This window comes from Nymphalis io, chromosome 10 (genome assembly GCF_905147045.1).
Source record: "Nymphalis io chromosome 10, ilAglIoxx1.1, whole genome shotgun sequence".
Classification (NCBI taxonomy): Eukaryota; Metazoa; Arthropoda; class Insecta; order Lepidoptera; family Nymphalidae; genus Nymphalis; species Nymphalis io.
In genome coordinates, this window is record NC_065897.1 from 6,186,981 (window position 1) to 6,211,034 (window position 24,054).

Here is a 24,054-nt window from a genome sequence, read left to right on the forward strand (position 1 = left end):
AGTCAAATGAAGTATAATGATAAGATTCAATGATACATACGTATTTCGCCCGTATTATTATTTTATTCTTAAAGAATAGGATAAAAAAGAATGAAATAGTGCTATACTTTAAGAACTCACTCGTGAAATGTTTAAAACAAAATTTCTAATATCCAATTAAAAACCAATAACAACTTCAACATATAGCATTTTGAATTTATCATAGCAATAACATTGAAGATGTGTTCTAATTTCAGGCAGAAATTACAATAATAGATTCAGGCTGCTGTAGACCATATAAAAGTTTATTATGGTTACCTGTGGAACCGCCGACATAGAGTTGGAGCTTAGATCTCCAGATATGTTGTAAGATAAAGATATTATATAAACCCTAGTTAAATAAAATTTTCAATATAAGGAAACTTTAACAGAAAACAACAAAAAGTTAACAATGTATGACTTTAAATAAATAATAATGCTTAGATTCATCCAAGTTCATAATAAAGCTTTGACTTATATTCTAATTAAACAATAAAATAAATCTAGTATTCACCCTTATAACCGTCTTATAACATAATAATTGTTATATGAAAACAATTTACGTAAAGAAATTTACTTATAAATAGCTTCTTGCTATTAGCCTAAAAATAATTAAGGTAGATTATTACATAAATAGTTTATCTTAAGGTACTTATATAAAAATTGTTTAAGCGTTAAAATAATAATAAATAAAAATATTAAAAAAATTTTGATTAAATAAATCCTTCATATAAAAAATCCTTACGAAAAATTTTGTACTAGCAGGAAATGTCTCACACAGAAAACAGCTACTTTTTTCCATACGCTATAATCAGGTTGTAGTTCGTTCTGACGCTGATCGGTCCATCTGAGTTGTTGTTCACGTGGTCAATAAGTTGCATGTCGCGAACTATTTTAACGTAGTCATCGAGAAAATCTTCCTGCATTTCTTTTGGTATTTTAAAAGGATTAACTGCTGTTACAGCTCCTAGAAGTAACAAAATAAATTAATAATCCGTAAATGCGTAGGAAATGCTGGGCTATGGTCTTCTCTTTCAAGGGGAAGGTTTACTTCACCTAGATATCTACAGGCTTCCTCACGATGTTTTCTGTTATTGCTGAGCATGAGATGAATTATATAATTTACGTTTGTAAATTAAGCACAAGAAAACTCAACGGCGTTTGCTTTGGTTTAAAACCGCGAATTCTTTTAAAATTGATCTATCCGCTGAGCTATCTCGGCTGGCCCAGGCCTTACAATACAAATACATCGACTTTATATATAATACATAAAAGCGTTTCTTTCTAATTAAAATATTGAGTTTCTAATAGAAGTTATGTTATTTTATTTAATGAAATTAAATTTGTATAATAACTTATTGTGTCCGTCGTAAAACTGAAGCTTTTTAGTATGTACAGTTTATAACGTTTGTAAAAATTCATCATAACCTTACTTTTAACAGCTTCAAGGCTGGTGTAGATAAATGATTTTTCGGTGCATTTGACTTCCACCGCTGAGAATCCGATAGAGATCATCATTCTTTTAATTTCTTTTTCAGGATCCTGTGGAAAATATAAATGAAATCTATTGTATGCTGATTTGGCTACGAAACGAAGATTTGGCGATTTTGATATTATTTATAAAGTAAGACTGTTCTTTATTTCTGTAATTTACGTAGTTTTAGATAAATTTCCATATAATGTAGATGTAATGAACTTTAGAGAAAACAGAAGAAAAGTAAAGGTCAAATATTTTTCGAATTAGTTTTTTTGTTTCATTTAAGAAGTACTAATATATTTGAATTATATTTTTTTGCCTGTGATATTGAAGTTTTTTTTAAATAATATGATTTACCTGACAGTCATGATATGGCGACACGAAGCGATCGACATCTTTCAGCCAAAAGCTCCATCTTGCGGTGCGAGCCAGGATGCGGTACACGTCAAATACCGGCATATGGCCCAGGAATAATAAGAGACAATCGCCTCCCTTCGCCAGCATACCATGTATATTTGAAAATGCTGTTCTGAAATTGTTAATTTATCAATTTAAAATAATTAATTATTCGAATCGCCAACACTAAAAGCATCCCTAGAAATATTATATATTTTATTCTTGTAACATATATTACTTTTCGATTCATAGTTGTATAATATATGTATTATAATTATATATGTTTATATAACTATTTTTATATTCTATTTTTAAATTTGCATATCATATATATCATAGGCGTTAAAATCAATGGCGTGCAAGTGGTGTATATAACAGAGAAATATAAAATGACTTGCGTATAAACGTTTAATACTTTTTTTTAATTCAGCTAGATTAAGTTTACTGATCAAGGACTAAAACGTAAAAAAGTAAAAAAATCATCTAAACAATTTCAAAGTTGTCATTTTTTATCGTTTTCATTCACAACATTTGAAGGACATTAAACACGTGTGTTTATGCTAAACGTTTATTCAATATTGTGTAAGAAATTAAAAAAATAGAGATTTTTATATACGATAAGACATTAAGTCTATTATATGCGATTCATTTCACAAATTAATAAAATGTAATTACCTATTTAAATGTACAATGTATAATTTAGAAGAAATTAATAAAAAATAAAAGTAACTAATTACGAACTTGTATCAAATATTGTTAATATAACTTTCTGAATCCACTTACTCTTGATGTTTTATCCAGTGCAAGGTGTAAAACGAAAATGCGTGATCAAAATTTCCTCGAAGCTCGTTCGGCAAGTCGCCCTCAATATCCAGCACTATGAAGCTGGTGTGGTCACTCGCGTGGTGCTCATTAGCGAATCGAACCATTTTTTCGCTAATGTCACAACCTACCAGCCTCTTACAATTATTGGGTATGAATTTTGAAAGTACACTCGTCGTTACACTTCCGTCTCCGCAACCTATATCTATAACTGTATCTCCGTCGTTTTTCCATTTAATTTTTTTCGCATATTCTTCTAAGCATTGTAGCGCATCCCTTTTTTGTAAAGTGTTGCTTTTCTGATATAGTTCGGCATTATTCATTTTTATATTTTTGGTGGGTTATATTTTTATTCGGGTGCGCGTGCGTTAAGTCGCTGCGTTCGGCTCGGTTTCGGCGGGCAGTCTCGTCAGGAGCGTGGTTGTTCGTAAGTATTTATATGTTCCACCGATGCACGACATCGTCGACTGTGGCAAAGATGGTCGAGGAAAGCAGGGTTTAGTCTGGTTGAGGACTTTTTCCAATCTGAAAATAAACTATCTATGTACTAATGTCCATACAACACATGTCTTTTTGTACAAATATCTGAATATTCAATATTTTCTTAAGTTTTATTTCTTGTTTCTCCGCTAAGAAAAAGTTTCACGCTCTTAATTAAAAAAATTGGAAATACTGTCTGTCTCATAAAATATTTAAGTAGAAAAAATTGATAATTAGATTAACAACAAGGTATAATATATTCTTAGAAATTTATTTCTTAAAATACTTCTTTGTTTTTTTTTAATAATAGTTATAGAATTCTCACAAATTGATTGACTTTAGCAGGACAAATATCTTTTTGTAATAATTATTTCAATTAATTTTAGAACCAGTTTTTTACCTTTGTTACATGTAAAATGACAAAAAAATCTAAAATTGATTACAGTTTACTCATAATCTGACCGAGTTGTATACATTCGGAATAAAAGAATAAGACAATGGAGTAATTATAAAACTTATTAAAAATTTAAATTTTTCATAAGCATTCTAGCTTTATTTTTAATTATATTAAATTGTATCGATGATAGAGATTTCTTTTATAAAAATAGAACACAATTGAAATGTTATAAAAACTTCACTTATTTATTGTTTATATAAAGGCAAAATAGATAAAAAGAATCGAAAAATACTGTAATCAATTTGTAAAGATACACGTTATCATTTTACAAGTCGGTCGTGTAAGTTTTACGTGAAGTAACCATCGGTTCGGAATGTGGATTTTAGCGAAAAAAAACCGGCAGCAAATTGTAGTACTTTTAAATACTTTTACAGTTTCACTTACAGGAAAATTAACGTTCAATTATTTTACGCTTTTTCCTTTGAATACTTATACAAAGGTTTATCTAAACAAGGGACGAACATGCTTTATATATTAATAGCTTAAGATGAAACTTGTAACGAAAATGATTGATGAAAATATTTACAAAACATAAAAAAAAATATGTTTATGTAATTTGCTTAACGACAGCATAATACTATATAATAACATAATAATCGTAGAATGTGTTTTTTTTTAAATTGTAACAGTTTTACTTTTTCATGATTCATGATTTCATGATTTTTTAGGACGGTTCTTTTAAAGAATACCAAAAAAAAAATCGTAAAAGTTATTTCCCACTTTTTTCTTGGTTGGACTGATGATTAAAGACATTTTTGTTACTTATTTAACTGCTTATAGTTTACAAATGTCGCATTTTCAGCACTTGTTTACCTACTTTATAAAACACTAGGTTCCGCTCACGGCCCACGTGTGAGGGGTGAGGACAGGTAGTCTCAGTGGTATACTAGGTCTGAGGACTAGGTAGGTTTTGCGTGAAACAGTAACAAAAATCCATTCATCCTCACAAACTTTCGTGTTCATCATATTGGTAGAATGATGACCTGACGTCTCATATTTTTTCTTAAATCTGATTAGTATACTCATTACTTTTCTTACACAGATATTCCTATGAACGTATTTGGAACCGACGTTTACCTTCTAATTATGTTTATTTTTTTAAAAACATATATCCGAAGTCATTTTATATTAAAACGAATGTGATTTAAGGTTACCTAAATTAGTATTGTTCGTCAAACATTATTAAAGCTACATATGCTTTAATATAATAGTTCAGAAAAGCTCGTAGTCGGTTAAGTAATATTTAAATATTTTCTCGATTCAGGTTTGTTAATTGAAATGTCTTAAGTAGCAACTTTTTAAAATTTATTATCAATCATTCGTAATGAATCAAAGCAAAACATTTTTAATAAAACATTTTAGTTTATCGATGACATCAAGATAGTATAGTTATAGAGTTAATACAACAATAGATTTTTGAAATTTAAATAAAAATAATCTTTAAAATAGATAAGCGCTAAGTACATATACAATTTTCCATTCATAACTCCTATGGTTGCAATGAAAGAATAATTTTAAATACCCTATCACAAGTATATCTTCGCATTTTCCTCTAAGCATATACACAGTGTAACTAGCGTAATTCATACTTAGCCTAAAATAGACACAGTTATCTCCATCTGATCGACAACCTCTTCGACTGAATATTCTTTTGTACAGTCGTATAAATCAATGGCCTTGATCTTAGCTATTTTTATTTACCTCCTTTAAGCTATGTTTCGGTGACATCACGAAGAAGTACTTAGATCTTATGTACCGAGTAAGTAAAATAATGTAATTACGAGCGGAAATATTTCTTCTTTGTGGTCGTTTTTTATAGTTGTTAAGCGTTTTTAGAATTTACTGTCATATATTTTTAAATGCTAAAAGATTTTTGAGGTATTATATGATTAATACGTCGTATACTGTTATATTTGTTTAAGGTACCGAATTTTATAAGCGTTGATGTGATGAGCGAGGCAATTAACTAAATTTTATTATTTTGTTTATCGTCTAAAGTACTTAAGGTTTAATGAGGGACTATAAAATTTGGTTGTAGTTCTTTATCATGTAGGTTTTTTATAATTTTGATTTGTGGTTGCCATTTAAGTTATAATATCTCTTTCATTTATGATTAGCAATCATTATTGAATTGTTAGGGATTGTTTTAATTACTGTAACGAGTTGACTGACATCACGAACGAAATTATGCAATTTACTGGAACATGGCAAAAGTAATTGAAATAGTTATATAATAAAGATATATCTGATAAATGGTAATATGTAGTTATTTGAAAGCTTGTCTTGTCGACTTATTCATTTTTTAAATTATTTGTAACCCTCGTAATATGAAATACAACATAAAAAATAAATAAAAAGCATACCTATATACGTTCTGCCACGAATAAAATCAATTGCTTTAGTCTATTGCAGTACATATTTTTTAAACTGATGAACAACAATAAATTCGCAAATGCACCTCTATATCATGACCTTAGCTAAACTGATTCGCATGTACCCACCGCGCGTTTGCATTCCATTGCGTATGCATTACGTTTTTTAAATATTGCTTCGTAAATTATTTACCTTACAACATTGGGATTAGACGTTATTTTCGTTTGTTGCTCTAAGTAAGGATGGTTTGTATGTGGTTACTTTGGGTTATATCATTTGAAATTAATATCAATTGCATGCATTACAAGGTGGATTTTCCATTAGGATGGTAGCATTTTTGGTTTGTTACGTCACGATCTTCAGACGGACTAAGTGTAAAAGTTTCGCAAACGAAAAATAAAGGTATGTGTGGACTGGTTAAGACTTAAAATGCTTTAAATTGATTTGATGACATTATCATGCTGCTCACAAGTGTTGTGTAGGACCAAGCGCATTCGATCTTCTTTGACCGTCCACGAAAAAGTGCATTGCCCTGGGTCTGCGTTATTCACCTTTTTTATTACCTTTATTGAAGTCGTATCTACTCAGCTGGGTTAGGAGTCTTGACCTAGCCTAATGTGATTTGTATTGATCATGTGCTTGTCTTCAATTAAAAAACATATAAAGCGCCTCTTTATTTATATAGACGTTACTGTTATTTAATGTTTTATTATTGGAATTTAATTATAATTAAATATTATTATACAAAAAGTGATAAATATTGTATATTGAGTTTTCAAGACTTTTTTAAATATATTTTTTTATATTATTAATTCGTTATTTGTGCTTATAATTTTGTTACATACAATTCAAGTTTTATTATTCTACACACCTTGACCATTCAAAAACGATTTTTATTTCAGTATATGATTCACCCGCATATAAATGTATACGTAATGCGTACAAGTATACCGTAGCCGTATGTATGTATGTAAGTAATGTTTTTAAATGAAGTATTGCACCTGTGTGTAACCAACGCATTTTGGTAATGTGCAGGCTGTAATCTAAACTTGAAATTCAAGGACGAACTTAAAAACCGGCGAAAAAAATTCAAGACAGTGCATCCATACGCTATAATGCAAGTGCACTGTACATTTAAGGTGAGCCGCGCTAAGCAGTCTTGATACATGGTAGAGATCAGTATCGTTTCATAAATATAATTAGAATAACTTCTAGTGCTTATTGGATAGTGAGTGTGGCTTACTCTGAAATAACAGTTGAATCTAACCATTAGCAGATATCGTGTCTGAAATATCTTTTTTAATTTTTTTTTATCTTGCAACACAAAACAATAATTTACAATGATCATTCTGTCAAAATGGTAAGTAGTTTGTTGACAGGATTCAGTGAATGCTAAGTTGATGACAAGTAATGAATCATGATAGTTATTTGACTAGTGTGTGAAAGAGGCGTGGTGAAGGCAGTAACATGTACTAGAGCTAGTTGGCGTTAGCAGAAGTTAATTTGGTAGTATGGCTGTGGTTATATGACTTTATATAATATAGATATTCCAATAATATAATTTTATTGTGTCTTTGAAATTATAATTTACTATTGATTTTGGATTTGATTTAAATGCGATATATTTTAACATCAAAATATCGAGAAGTAATCGATATGAAATATCTAAACTCATTTTTTTATTGTATTAGTCTGCCTAAGACATTTTTTTTATATAGATTAGGAAGGCGGACGAGCATATGGGCCACCTGATGGTAAGTGGTCACCAACGCCCATAGACATTGGCATTGTAAGAAATGTTAACCATCGCTTGCATCACCAATGCGCCACCAACCTTGGGAACTAAGATGTTATGTCCCTTGTGCCTGTTAATACACTGGCTCACTCAACTTTCAAACCGGAACACAACAATACCAAGTACTGCTGTTTTGCGGTAGAATATCTGATGAGAGGGTGGTATCTACCCAGACGAGCTTGCACAAAGCTCTACCACCAGTAAAAACGAACTGGCAAGCGAACCTCCTGATTTACAGTTCACACGATCCATACCGACCACGGTAATTTGGCACCACCACTATTAGACATTAACATTGTAAGAAATATAAACCATCCCTTACATCTCCAATGCAATGGCAACCTTGAGGACTAAGATATTATGATGTCCCTGCAGTTACTCCAGCTAACTTACCCTTCAAACCGGAACACAAAAATATTAGGTATTGCGGCGTGGCGGTAGAACATCTGTTCACATGATGAAAGTTTGTCACCTACCCAGACAGGCATATTATGCCCATTATGCGATAAAGTCGTACGACCACCATCATAGAGTTTTATTATATCTTCAAGATGATTATTTAATTAATCTTAATTTTAGGCTTTTATTGCTACATTTTTTGTAAAATTAACAATTTTACATTTATGGTTCATTTCTAATTCTGATTGGTTCCATTTTAATATGTCCAAATTAAAAAACCTCAAATATTTCTTAATCAAAATTGTGAACTATGCATAAGCATTATTACTAATGTCAAAAGTCCATTCAAATTTTTCTATCTATATAATAAAAATATTAATTCAAGTATCAAAATTCGTGAGCGGTTCTGTACTGCAGTCGTTCGCAATGTCACCCCGCCTGAGTTCAATGCTCAAGATCGGGAGAAAGGGCTCGTATTTAGGGAATTTTATTTTACCGTATATGTTTTTAAATTTTGGCATGTTAAACTAAAGTAAATTATAACATTTAAAATACGAGTAAATCGTTTAAGATTATAAATTATTTATTCATATAAAATTGCTTCCCAGCATAATCGGTTTCTTTCAATAATTATGTAAAAAAACACACTACACACACACACATACACTGTAAGAATTATTTTTATTATACTTGTTAACTCTGAATCCATAAATATATTTTCATTCTACTTTATATTTAGATTTGGACTTCCTTTGTTATATCGTTCTATTTGTCGTAATTACACAAATTGCTTAATATCTCCAGTAGTTTTATATGCGCACAGACTCGAGCTTACGATTTAATTTATATGTTTATGGCAAAGTATTGTAAATCACGAAATAAAAATGAATATTTCCAGTGAATCTATCACATCTTCAATTAAAATAATCATTAAAACGTATTTCCATTGATCTACCTATAATATTTATTTTTAATTGTTTTTTAAGCAGAATTTCTTTGCCAAAGTAGGTTTCTTGAACGTAATAAACGTTATCTTCGTAATCATTACACATATCGTTCTCTTAACAATAAATGTAATTGCTTTGCGTGACGCTGACTGGCTGGCTTTGTCGATTTCAGGTGTTTCATTTATTTTAGAGATCACTAATAATACTACTATATCTCCACTTTATGTCTATATCTATGTCGTATAACATATTAAACTAATCGTTTGAAAATTCATTTCAGTATTTTTTTTATAGAATAATAAAGCGGACGAGCATATGAGCCACCTGATGGTAAGTGGCCACCAACGCCCGTAGACATTGTCATGGTGAGAAATGTTAACCATCGCTTACATCACCAATGCGCCACCAAACTTGGGAACTAAGATGTTATGTCCCTTGTGCCTGTAATTACACTTGCTCACTCACCCTTCAAACCGAAATACAACAATACCAAGTACTACTGTTTTGCAGTAGAATATCTGATGAGTGGGTGGTACCTACCCAGACGAGCTTGCACAAAACTCTACCAGTAGTTAAAAGCTTATTAGTTAAAAAGTCGAAATGTTAAACGTTCTAATGGTTGGAGGAGACTTTGTGTTCGTCTGGGTATCATGCACTCATCAGGTCTAATATTACTAAACAGTAATACTTTGCATTGTTATAAAGGGCGAGTTAGTGTAATTACACGCCAAAGGTTAACCTTATAGCTGTTTCCTATCGTTGGAGACTCTTTGACTATGAAATTTTTGGTCAATTTCTTCAAGTGCCAATCTCTGTGTGTTGGTAACCACTTACATGAGGTGGTCTATTTGTCCGTCACTTATGATAAATAAAAATAAAACATGTTTGGAAATATTTCTAACATTCCTTACAGCTTATATCTTAATAGTCGACCTTCGAGTAAATGACCTTAGGCTTTGATGATGAAATCAGTGAGTGAAAGTTAAAAAAAGTCACGGATTGGACTGAGATGTATGGGAAGGTAGTATATTTGTATCATTGTGATATACATGCAAATGGAGAAAGTAGCTGACCTTGGGTTTATAGTGCATTGATAGACATTAATTTCGTTTTAATGCAGGAAAAAGTTTTACGATCGCTGTCCACTTATGAAATTTTAAGGCTAGAAATGTTTTGTGAAGGTTCTTTAAAATCGGAGACTTTTTTGTTGTGAATCGTTATGTGAATAGTTTGACCTCTAAATTGTTTAACTTAAGTAAACAATAAAAGTTAACTCTGTGTGTTCCTATTCGACGTAATACTATGCTCCTCAAATTACCAAAGATAAGAATCCTAACTTTACGAATCACCCAATCTTCATTATTTCAATTTCATTTAGCTAATTGTTAAAGCTAATATTATATCATTTAGAAAAAAAAATGTTTTTGTACTGTGTTTAAAAATGTCTTTAAAACATTTAACTCGAATTATTGCAAAAATCGTACTTTCGTCCTCTCCCAACCAGTTAGTGAGTGCATTGCCCTACGGACATTACTATCAAAATTTTAAATTGGTATGGTTTCTTTGTCACACTTACGTCATTTCCGTCGGCGTAAAAGAGTCGGGTGCCAAAATAAATTGCTTAAGCGCCGTACGCCGGTTAAAATTGGTCTCTTATTGAAGTCCCAATGGTTCAGACATTAAGGCAGGTTATGTTTGAGGTCATAAGAGTTGTCGTAGGCTTAGAAACGTTTAGGATTCTTGTAAATTGATCAATCAATTAAAATTAATCATATCAGCGCATATTTCACTATATTTTTTATGAAAAAAATATCTTTAAAGCATTATTTTGATATAGTTCTTAAAATTGTCGAGTGAATTATACAATTAAAAAAACGAATAGTTAAATAGTTAACTGTAAGAATTATAAAAGTTACTAGGAAATATTTTGGTATTTTATTGGTATGTTATTAGTAGGAAATATTATAGGTGTAGATTAAATTGAGGTGATACGCAAATGAACCAAATTATGAGCATCTTATTAATTTAATTAATTAAGCTTATATTAATTTTAAAATTACTTATATGGTTCGCGCTGTGAGAGCCATCTATATCTTAACTTATACATCAATTTACATTGTGGTATGAAGATTCAGTCACTCCAACAGGAGGCTTACTCGGTTTGCTTGTTATGAAGTTTGTCGTTAGAGGGCGTTATTTTAAGAAAAAATTGAAAAGTATCCTCGATCTTTACGCTAATTGTTTTGTTTATCATCTTAATTAATTCATAATTAATAAATGTTATTATAGAATTCAATGACTATAGTAACTAAAAAAGTACTTTAAACAATAAATAAGTTAAAATTAAAATAGAAAAGTGTCGGTAATATAATTCCGCTTGGGGTAAGTCTCTTTATAATTAATGGAAAATGTGGTTGACTCTATCAATATTAGGGATTTTTTTTAAGGATTATTCTTCAATCAACTTTATTTAATCGGCCTGTTTAAAGTTTCATACATTTTTACATGTACATACATTCATCGTACACAGTAGTTATTGTCAAATACGTTTGTGGAATAAGACAATCATGTAGTTTTTGAAATTTTCCGCGGGTAAAACGGTAGGAAGGCGAAGTTCATAATTATGCTTCTAAAAATATTAGTCTAAATGATATTAAATTAATTAAATTTGTATGTGTCGCAATAAATTCTGAACCGACACGCAGTAAAGCTGCGTGGTAGTTCGAATTCTTCACCTAATGAAAGTTGATACCTCAGGCTGTAACTTTGCCTTATCCATAATATTTTGTGGATAGTTAACGTTATAAGCTTTCGAAAGTTAACAGAGTTTTAGTTAAGTGAAAAGTAAGCATTGTGAAATGAATTAATAAGGTGATTGTGTTTTTCATGAAGAGGGACGTCATTACTTACAACCGAAATGCCTAGTGAGTAGAACGCGTGAGTCTTAACCGATGATTGCGGGTTCAAGCCCAGGCAAGCATCACTTCATGTATATATGATAAACACAAATTAATACATAATCATAAATATCGGCAGAAAACCTGCGTGTCAATGTCTGTATATATATAATCGATATATCTAGTGTAGTTGTCTAAAATAAATTTTGAATTATTTATTACATTATGCTATTTTGGTTTTAATTATTTTATTTATTGTATTCTATTTTGCATGCCATCAACCTCGTAATGAAAAAAGTTGTATCCACAACGGGATTCTGAAGTAAAAATGGTGCGGTCCAAAATTAAAATTTGTACCGTCGCTAACTTCAATCCTACATACAAAGTATTATTTACTGACGCTCACAAACGCCTGGCCGGCACACCGAAAGAAAAAATATACAAAAATATACAAAAACCTTTCCTAAGAATAAGCAGGACGGAGTGCGGATCTTATTTTTCTCGCGGACTTTTCAGTCGCTCTCGGGTGGAAGGAGGTGGGTAAGTGGGGGGATCCCACCACCCACTGCAATAATACTGCGTCACTATTTTGCGCCATTACCTACACTCGCTTCCTATTCTATAAGTAGCGTGGTTTGTAGAACGTAAAACTGTTGGATGGTATATACTAAAAGGATATTAATTTTTCACTAATAGAAGAACGTGTTATCATTCAAAATTACGTTACGACATGTTAGTTAAATTTTGAATACTTCTGTTTTTGGTAATAATAATAATAGTCCTCCAGAGCGATTTCGACCATGGCGGCAACTCTCAACAGAGATTAGCCAACAGCGCGCGCTAGACATATTATAGTGCACAAGTCTGTGCGCAAACACAAGTGCAATCTCTATTCTCTACTCTCGTAATCCAATGAGACCGCAATCCGACACGAAAGAGTTCAGGCGCAGGACCTACGGCTTAACGTTTTTTCCGAGGCACGGGAATGTACTCACTTTCAACTTCCAGATTCCGGGCGGCTATTAAGAATTTTCGACAGGTAAACTCAATATGTTTTTTATTTGCCAATTGGACTTCCGGGTCTGCGGCCTTAGATCTAGCCACTAGACCAACGAGGCAGTCACGTCTGCTATTAATAGAAGTGGATAGGCTTTTTGTCTTTCAGTAGCGAAGTAATAATGTGTAAATTATTTTATATTATTTAACTAAAAAAACTTTTTTAAATTGTGTATTTCATAAAAACTTAAATAAAAAAATATAAATGAATTTCATTGGTCATAACAGGAGTACGGCATGCAATAAATGAAATTAAGTAATTATCACTTAAAACTATGAGAAAATGTAGAACTTAAGTTTCGTAACGAAGAAAGTTACGTTCTATGTCTTGAAGATTCAAATACATAGGGTTATATGGAGCACTCCTTTATACATAGTGCTGAATGCGAGACCGTTCCAACTTTTACATTGCTACCTCAGCGTTAAATCAAGCTGGAAACATAAAAATATTTACGATTCAAAAAACCGTTAGTTCCTTGTTATTTAATATAATAATATACCAAATATATGTGTATATTTATATATGATTTAATATAGTTATAAGAAAAGCAACCTTGACTTTATGCAAATGTATTTATACTCGTATTGATTTCGCTACTACTTTATATACATGCAATTTAATATTCGACATTTAGAATGTTGTATTTTTATGACATTTTAAATGATGATAATAAATAAATTGTACTAAATTCAACTCTAGTAAAATCTATCTTTAATTATTAAATAAAAATATATCATACTTCAGAGCTATCGAAGTACAAACATGCTATTTTTGTAGATGTTGAAGTCTACACAGCGGACTGTTTTGTTTCTAAAATTTACCTATAAATAATTTTATAAAATTTTACAAATTATACTATACTAGTAACTGAGATTATAAAACAAATGATGTTTTGATGAAAATTTTAAATAAATAATAAGCGTAGATATTACCCTATCATAATTTCCAGGCGATATTAACGTTTCATGCAAAATGATGTAGCAGGCGATAATTTAGCGAAACTATGCATCGTCTAACAACGACGAGGAAACGCGTATTATTGACAATCAATACGTGCAGCCATAATACAAGTACGCGATTGAAGCGGCACAACCTGTTATATCCTTATTGATATTGATACTTCACGAGTAAAGTTTTAATGTTACGTAACTAAAAAAAGTTTTTAATATTTACTTCTTGCCTTACGAATTAAATAGCTTTTGGTTGTATTTTTATCGAACTTGCGTAACTATGTCGTGCTACTAGTAATAAAGAATCAGCAACGGTTAATGTGCAAATTTTCTTGATTAGCAATAATATACATATTAATTATTAAATTAATATTAAGTATAATTAATTATCAATGCTACGAACTATATAACATACAATGATAGAGAACATTATTTGATTTCATTATTTTATCAATTTATGAAATCGCTTTGTTTTACAACCATTATAATAATTTTATTGGTCTAAAATATTGCTATTGTGTTTCAATTATAAATAATGATTATGTGTGCTTATTCAAAATATTCATGACACATTATAAGCGTAGAATATATTATTAGAACAATGTTTAACAACGTTCTAATACATATTATAAATAACTGATTCAGGAATTCAATTAACAGCGCGGTAATATTTACAAAACAATATGGAAACAACTGGCGGCAGTATAAAAGCTCAAACTAGAGTCAAACATTGTTAAGCTTTAATAAAACTCCATGAATAGTTATACATAGACTGGAAATGCAACTATCTGCTCTGAGGACATCTAAGCATACCGCTGCAGATATAGGCTTGCGAGACACAAAGTATTTACCACTCGACTAGTTCAAAAACAAATAAAAGTGACTGTATCACATACAATGCGCGTTTGCAAGAACAGTTATTTGTATCATCGTTAAGAAAAAGCAATGTATTGAGAGTGGATAACTGTATTCGCCGGTAGTAGTTGATAGGTGAATCTCGTTTGGTGTGGGTGTGAGGCGACGGTCCTTTGATTCCGGCGAGATTAAACGTGCGGCAGACGGTGGCGCCTCTATCGATTGTTGTTGTAATTACAACGCTATCCTCGCCCAGTCGCAAATGAAATTGTTCGGGACACAGCCTGCTATGGATGCTTGTGTGTTATTGCAGTTGTCAAGCGAAAACGTTGCTTATTTGAACCGTATGTCGTCGTAAGCGTACGTTTGTATGTTTAGTTGTATGGTAGTGGTCTATAATATAATTAATAGGTTGGTCGGAGCTTTGTATCCTATACCGTGCGAAATAGTTAGTGCCAGCTATATCTATGGCTTAATATGTTATTATGTTCAATTATATAATACTGCAAAAAGAACTTAACTTATTAGTCAAACACATACTACCTATTATTTAAATGATTTCTTAAAAATAATATTATTCAAGGTGTAAGGTTTTTTATTGAAGTAACCACTTATCATTTATATGTACATATCTCATATAGATTATCTTCTTATTTGTATAATAAAAGAGATAAAATTATAAACTTGCAAAAACTAAATACACGTAAACTTTATACTAGGATCAGTCACGTCTGCGCAGTGAGCATTAAGCGGCCACAAATCCACATTCGAATCCAAAAAACGAATGAGAACCGAGAGAGCAATCCAATAAAGCATTCGTAGCCCTAAACGTAGATACGTCTACGTGACGTAGACGCCTACTGATCACGCATGCGTACAGCACTCGTACAGAACAAACGGACAGTGCCAATTTCAATCGTAGAAAAAAATAACCAATTCGAATTGGAGAAGGCTTCGCGGCGACCAATGGGAGCGCTTACAGTCGTCATGCCGACTGTGTGGGCGGAGCGAATGATATCTAGCATTGGAATGTGCGTTGTATTTGTTTTGCTGAATGCGAAGGCTTTATTGCTCGGTGTTTGAGCTTCTTTCTCCTTGAGGGAGATAGAGGCGGAAACTTCGATACGGTTTTGAGAAGAGTCATTCACATTATGTACTCAACTCCTTCGCAGCCTATATCTGCCAAATAGTACTGTAGTACCTACAAATATTGGTACTACAGTTTAATATTAAATTGACTTTGAAATATTCTTCATAAATACAATTATCGAATAAATATCAGACTTTATGAATAATCCAATGAATATAAAAATATTTTTAGGTCGAACGCGAGATCTGACGCAAATAAGCTCTTAAGAACATTAATACTGTCTTTCCATTTATATATAACAGTGAGTATTGATTTTTCGATAGAGAAAAAACGAAGGCAACGATCTATGCAGATCTGGAGTGCTCTCGGCACATCAGATGGCACCGGCGGGGCAGCCTCCGCAGACAATCGAACGGTGGGGGGCACCCCCCACTGGAGGTTGGGAATGGCATAGACTAGAGCCAGCTACACAGATGTATGAGTACAAATAGGTTTCATTTCGTTAAAAGCTCGTTGTAATATATTTCATACAAAATAAATGAACGATGTGTTGAATGAAATTTTTACAATAGATTATGATTTATTAATTCGTTTTCTTATATTGTCAAAATAAACATTAAATTACATTTGATTTTATTTTTTAGCTATTTTCTTCAGCTTTATATAAATTTCAATGCGAACACTATTGAAAGGTTATTTAAAAATATTTTTAAAATGTATTCAAAATGACAAACAAAGATAAATTACACTGAGAAAAAATAAGAACTTATAAGTGATATGCTTTCATCATGATTTATATTATATTATGAAAGTAAACTGAAATCAATTTTTGAGACTATTTATTTTTTTATGAACCGGATACGCGTAGTATACTATATTCTGTTACATACGGGTTACCGTAGCAACTTCTTTTATTATTGTGATTTAAAAATCTAAAAATAAATTTTTAATCCTTTATATTTAAAGCATATGCATAAGCATACTCATGATCGAATTTGTAATTAATATAATATCTTCTAACGAACAGTTCTTTCCCTTACATGCTTGGTTCACTAATTTAATGATATTTATAAATAATTTATTTAATTATAATTTATATATTTTTAATTACATTATTTATTTTATATTTATCTAGTACACTGCTACAAAAAAGTGTAAAATCATATCTGTAGCATTATCTTTGGTAATATCGACCCGTCGGCGGCGACTTCCCATTCTCGAAGTAAAACACGGCGGGAAGGAAACCGCGGGATAAACCCCACCGACCCCCCCACCTCGCCCGATCTTTACGTTTCAGGAATAAATATTTCAGAGCGTGTGCTTCGGAAGTTAAAGCTATGTATCGCCCGAGCTGTAACAATCCGAGAATGAGAGACGTTGTACTTTTATGTAACTTGCCGTCGCTGAAGGCGCTTGCGGTGTTTATCTACGATGAACGTATATACTCGTACAACATGAGTTTTATACGATATTCATATATTCGAGTGATTTTTAACTAAAATATATTTATATGACATTTATAAATGAAAATTTTTGTTTTGTTATACGAAATGGTACTTTAGAGATATTTTAGAGATACGCTTTGTAAAATATTAGTTTCAATCCAATTGTTGCTATTTTTCGGAAATCGGATTACTTCAGAAAATTTTAGATATTTTCACTTTTAAGCCGTTATCACAAAATATTCTAATTCAGTCAAACACTATACAGCAGCTTTAAGAGTAAAATTTAAATTTTATATATTTTATTTGGTATAATGTTTATTTTATTTGGACTAAGTTTATGATTACGACGAATTATTATAGTAAGTAAAGTTTTGTTTCTTTATTTGTTTTGTTTATTGTATTCATACAAAAAGTACTAAATTGACATGTAACTCACTTGACAATAGCTTATATACACGTAATATATATATCTAGAGATCGGGATTTTTCTGGCGAAAGATAGCAAAACTAGATTGGGTGGTTTCTTTCATAGCGTCTTATAGCTTTTTTGGCAAATTTGTATCCTCAATACTTTCTAACAGAAATTAACAGAAATGCAAAATTTTACAATTTACATATATATTACAATAGTATATAATAAAAATTAATAATGTAAATTTAAATCAAATCCTATGTAATGATCATGATTATATTAATATATTAAAAATCAATAAAAAAACAAAAATAAATAAATAAATACTATATTAAAAATATATATAATTGCATATTTACTAAAAATTAAGTTTGTATATTGCAAGTGTATTTGCTTATTTTTGGTGTCGTTATTTATTTTTATATTTTTTAGTTTTATTTGTACCCTATATTCCCTAATCAACTAAGGCATTATAACCGTCTTCCTTTGCATAATTTATGCAAATAAAATAACTAATTAATACTACTTGTAACGAGTAAGGTTAATGGTCTCATTACAGATTTTACTATATTCGTATTTAAGAAATATTTCAAAATCTTAAAATAAATTAATTAAAAATCGGATGCATCTTGGTCTTCTTTTTTGGGTAAAAATTTCTTACTGTCTGCCTTATCTGTGTGATTACTGAGGGAAGGGCTAACTATGTACAAGCTCGAACCCACCCACTCATCAGATATTCTACTGCAAAACTGCAGTAGTTGATATTGTTGTGTTCCAGTTTGAATGGCGAGTGTACCAGTGTTATTACAGGCACAAGGGACATAACATCTTAGTTCCCAAGGTTGGTGGCGCATTGGCGATGCAAGCGATGGTTAACATTTTTTTCGATGCCAATGTCTATGGGCGGTGGTGACCACTTACCATTAGGTGGCCCATTTGCTCGTCCGCCTAGCTATTTAATATTTAAAAAGAAGAATTTTAATATTTAAAGTTATTTGAAGTACTATTCACTGTTTTTATTTATTGAATCAAAAATAATTAAAAAATAAAATTAAGTAACGTGAATGGAATAAAAAAGGTAAATTGAAGACTACATTGATTGCGTACTACGAGTGGATTTACATGCAAAATGCATAATATAATGTTGGTGTATTTTGAGTTTTGATGTTAGCGTTTCCATGTTCAATAAATATTGATGCCGATCACACTCAGATATGATCTGCAAGGTGTAACAAATTTGTCATGCGATACTCAACTCGATCGTAAAATGTTGAAAACAAACTTACGTTAGTGATAAATCATAATCACTAAAAACATATTTACGTCACAATTAAATTTATTTATTTATTTTTTCAGAAAGAACTCCAGCAAAAGTACATAGAAAAAATATATATATACAAGTTAAAAAAAAAGTTAAAATGTACCTCCAATTATGAGACGGAGAAACAACATGCAACCGAACAGTGTTGATATTCACAACATAAGAATTAATTAAAAAAACGAGATTAAACTAAGTAGACTAAACAAACTGAAACAAAAATTAAAAAAAAAATAAAAGTAAATAAACAAATTAAAACAAACAAGAAAACATGTAGCAATAATCAGGTATTATAGAAGGCATATTCATATAAAACATTTATTTTTAAAAGAATTAAAAGTGTCGAATTTCTAGGTGATATAATGAAAGCGTTGTTTTGATTCTGTGATAATTGCTTTGTTTTAATACTTTTTATTATTACATGTTTAATTCAAATTATCCCGATTAAACCTTGGGCCACAGCTAGTTATAAAATATATGACCATCAAATATATATGGCATTATATTGAGGTACATCATTAGAATATCTTAAACCTTTTTCTATACCTATTTAATGAGATACGTATATTACATACTATTGACAATAGTATATAATAAATGAGTCCATTCCACAACAATAATACATTTATATTAAAATGAAATAGTTGATCACCGTTCCTTTGTTGTGTATTTAGTTTTTTCTTTGGAGAGCCTATTTCATGATAAATTATACAGTGGTAGGTTGTTATTATGTCGCTATATATAACGCACCAAAAACATTTATAATTAAAAAATATTTTTTTTTATTATATCGAATATAATTTGAGAAACGGAATTAGAAAAAAATCTATCATACCATCGACAGCCACGAATAGTACCAGATCAAATAAATTACGACATTTTTTTTTTTTTTTTTTTTTTATATCGCCGGGAGGGCAAATGACTCTACTCCACCTGATGGTAAGTGGTAGTAGAGTCCAAACGCGACGACGGCCAGTACAGACGGGAAAAACGTTCTGCACTAGCCGCCTTCGCCTTGCCGGCCCGCAAGATGCCTCTTCACGCCTCGTTTGAAGGAACCCGGGTTGTAAGAGGAGGGGAATACGTGAGCTGGTAAGGAATTCCATTTTTTGGAAGTCCGACAAAGAAAGGAGTTGCCAAATTTCTTTGTTCGCGATGGAATTGATGTCACAGTTAGGCGGTGACATCGAGAACCAGCCCGCGTGGACTTAAGAAGGAAGGGGGAAGCAGGAATTAGAGAGAATAATTCCTCAGAGCACTCGCCGTGATACAGTCGATAGAAAGCGCTCAGTGCTGCTATCTCACGACGCAATTGTAAAGGTTCAAGGGTGTTTGTGACCTTTACGTCGCCAATAATGCGTACGGCACGTCGCTGCAACCGGTCCAAGGCCTCAAGTAGGTACTTAGCGGAGCCATCCCAAAGGTGCGAGCAATATTCCACGCAAGACCGTACCTGTGTTTTGTACAGCAGGCACAGTTGTTGTGGCGTGAAAAAGCGCCGCACCTTGTTCAGAACTCCGAGTTTCCGTGAAGCTGTTTTTATAACAGCCTCGATGTAATCCCTTGGACTAAGGTCGCAGCGAACGTCAATCCCCAGCATGGCGATTTTGCTTTGCATCACCAGCGGAGTACCACAGAGGGAGGGAAGAGGGGAAAATGTTGACTTTTTCGCCGTGAGAGCGCATACCTGTGTTTTCTTGGCATTAAACTCAACAAGATTATCAGAGCCCCATTTGGCGATGAGATCTAACGTCCTATCGAGTTCAATGACAAGATTCTCCCGCCTCTCCTCAGTTTCCGCCCGCCCCGTCCACTGCGCGTCCGTGGTATCCACCATGCACTGTACTATCATCTGCATAGCAATGTATGTTCCCAAGGGAGAGCATATCATTGATATGCAAAAGAAAGAGTGTGGGAGATAGCACAGATCCCTGGGGGACCCCAGCATTCACTACATAGAATTGTGAAGCGCAACCATCTACTAAAACACGAAGGCTACGCTTGTGTAGGAAGCTGGCAATCCAGGTGCATAGCTGAGCAGGCAGACCATATGCCGGTAGCTTGGAGAGAAGACTTCTGTGCCAGACCCTGTCGAAAGCCTTGGAGATATCGAGGCTGACAGCCAACGATTCTCCATGCTTGTCGATAGCTTCACCCCAGAGGTGTGTTACGTACGCTAGAAGATCACCTGTGGACCGTTTTGGTCGAAAACCGTACTGACGATCATTAATTAGACAGTGATCTTCTAGGTAATGGATCAGTTGGTTGTTTAAAATCCGTTCCATCACCTTACAAAGTACTGAGGTGATAGCTATTGGCCGATAATTTGCCGGGTCAGACCGATCCCCTTTTTTGGGAACCGCTTGCACATTAGCTCTTCTCCAAGCCTCCGGCACACTTCCCGAAGAGAGAGAAAGTTGGAACAGGCGCGTTAACACAGGAGACAGCTCCGCTGCGCACTTCTTCAGCACTATGGCTGGTATTCCATCGGGACCGCTAGCTTTCCGTACATCAAGTGATTGCAGCTCCGCACGCACATCATGTTGCCTGATTTTAATGTCAGGCATCGTATGGCCACATGCAGGTATTGTAGGTGGCAGTGCACTACAATCATCGATGACGGAATTGTCGGCAAAGAGTTTAGCCAGGAGATCAGCTTGCTCTTGCGGACTGTGAGCTAGCGATCCGTCCGGATTTCTGAGCGGTGGCAGCGAAGGTTGGCAGAAATTGTTTTGCACAGACTTGGTCAGACGCCAGAAGCTACGGGAGCCCCTAGGATGCGAAACAAGGTCATGACCAATCTGTACAATGCGCTGTGCATCCGCTCTCGTGTATGCCTTTCTACAGGACTTGGAATTTTTATTATAGTTTGCTTTCAGTGAGTCAATGTTAGATGCCCCGCTAATGCAGCCGTTGATCCACTTGCGATATGCCGCCTGCTTAGATGATACAGCGTCGGCACATTCACGAGTGAACCAACGGTTACGCGTACTCCTACTGACGAGATCTGAGCTAGGAATGTAGTATTCCATTCCCAGCATGATCTCGCCAGCAACAGCAGCAGCACTAGCTGTCGGGTCATTCCCACTGAAGCAACGTTCCTTCCAAGGGACCGACGCATAGTAATCGCGCATACCGTCCCAATCCGCCGACTTATAGTGCCAAACGCGACGTTTGCATACCGCTAGTGGCGGCAGCTTGGCCTGTGGCACTCTGGTAGAAATAAGGCTGTGATCCGAAGAGCCAAGAGGAGCCTGAACCACAACCTGATATTCCACCGGGTGAGAAGTCAGCAGAAGGTCCAGTAGAGAAGGTGCTTGCCCATCAATGTCTGGGATCCTGGTGGGCTGATCAACCAGTTGGGTCAAGTCATGTGTGAGAGCAAAAGCATGAGCAGTCCTTCCAGCATGGTCAGTTTTGAGGGATTTCAACCAGGATTCGTGGTGAGCATTAAAGTCCCCCAAAAACACCAATTCCGCGTTAGGAAATTGCTCTTGCGCAGCATCTGCCACCCGACTAAGATGGTCAAATAGTCGGCTTGTCTCCAAGTCACCATTGTGGGATCTGTAGAGGCACACGTAGACTCGGCTCTGACGAACCAGGTCCACACGTACCACCAACATGGAGAAGGAGGGGTCCTCCAAGCAGCGCAGTCGGTGACAGCAAACATCCGTCCTGACGAACAAGCATACTCCGGCTTTCGCTTTGAAGGATTCTTCAAGCGTGTAGCCGGGATAATTAAGGTAGCTGGTATCGGCAGGACGGAGTATTTGTGTCTCCGTGAGAAACAACATTGCTGGCCGTGCTGTCTCGAGATGGTGGTGGACAGCGTTGAGGTTAGTGTGGAGTCCTCGGATGTTAGAGAACTCGACCTCAAACAGCGAGGGTATGGTGGGGGTGAGCACCGCTGTACGACCGTTATTTCTTTTTTTGTTGCGCCATTTGGGAGAAATTAAATGGAAAAGAGACGTGAAGCGAGCGATGTATTGCCACGATAGGGATGGGCAAAGTGTGGAGGCGTGTTTCCCCAAGTGGTTGCCAAAAGGAAAAATACACTGACCCGCCGGACGGAAGGGCCCCCGAACCCCCCCGGAAGTGGCCGCCGGGACCCCACCTACCGGTCACCAACCGGCACGACGGTCCACCCCGAGATTATGCGTGGCCTGGTGGGGCAGCCTCACGAGCTGGTTAGGCACGCTCGGGCCCCTGTACTATGCCACGGGCGGCCAGCGGAACAGCCGTTTCTTCGGGTCTCCCTGACCGGCAGGTCAATACAGTTTCCCCCGGCATTGGTTCAACAGCCGTCTCCAACCGGACCAACACCCATCGCGGCAATACTCGCTCGGGCTCTGGCTGTACGCTGGCTGACCTCGAAACGCGGCTGCAAGCCACTTCACGAGTTTTTCACCATGCGTACGGTGGTAACAAGCCAGGCGGATGTTAGCATCCTACCACCAGGTGAGTAGATGGTCCCTCAGATATCCCTTAGTCGCCTCTTACGACACCCATGGGAAAGAGAGGGGCAGTGAAATGTATTCTTTCTCCGTCACTGCACGGACATAAGGTAATATTATATATAATTTATTAAAATAGGAAAGTAGCTTTGTCACTTTATAATAAATTAAATTTACTGAGATTAATAAAAAAAATGAATAAAAAAAGACGGAGATTAAAATATAAAAAAAAAATTAAACGTGAAATATTACAATTACATTTGTTTTCCACAATATAAGAAAAATAAAATAAATAGTAAAGGAACTTATTTAATAAAATACGTACTTTTGAAGTTTTCTTTCCTTATTCAGATTGTGTTACATATACGTTGAATTCATCTGAATTAAGAACTAAACTTGTCGCGAACTGCCC

The 24,054-nt window shown here is 34.0% G+C and overlaps 1 protein-coding gene across 2 annotated transcripts; it reads right to left on the reverse strand.

Annotated features, from left to right (window-relative positions):
• Positions 1–715: 715 nt before the first annotated feature.
• LOC126771343 (juvenile hormone acid O-methyltransferase) lies at positions 716–24,052 on the reverse strand. 2 transcript variants are annotated; one of them, XM_050491194.1, is made up of 5 exons: positions 23,968–24,052; positions 2,675–3,238; positions 1,853–2,024; positions 1,452–1,560; positions 716–985 (listed from the first exon to the last, which is right to left on the reverse strand). In XM_050491194.1, exons 2-5 carry the CDS (start codon positions 3,034–3,036, stop codon positions 807–809), a joined length of 822 nt encoding a protein of 273 aa, XP_050347151.1. In that variant the 5' UTR covers positions 3,037–3,238; positions 23,968–24,052; the 3' UTR covers positions 716–806. The 2 variants fall into 2 exon arrangements, with proteins under 2 accessions (XP_050347151.1, XP_050347152.1); XM_050491195.1 differs by lacking the exon at positions 23,968–24,052 and adding an exon at positions 7,267–7,300.
• Positions 24,053–24,054: the final 2 nt, after the last annotated feature.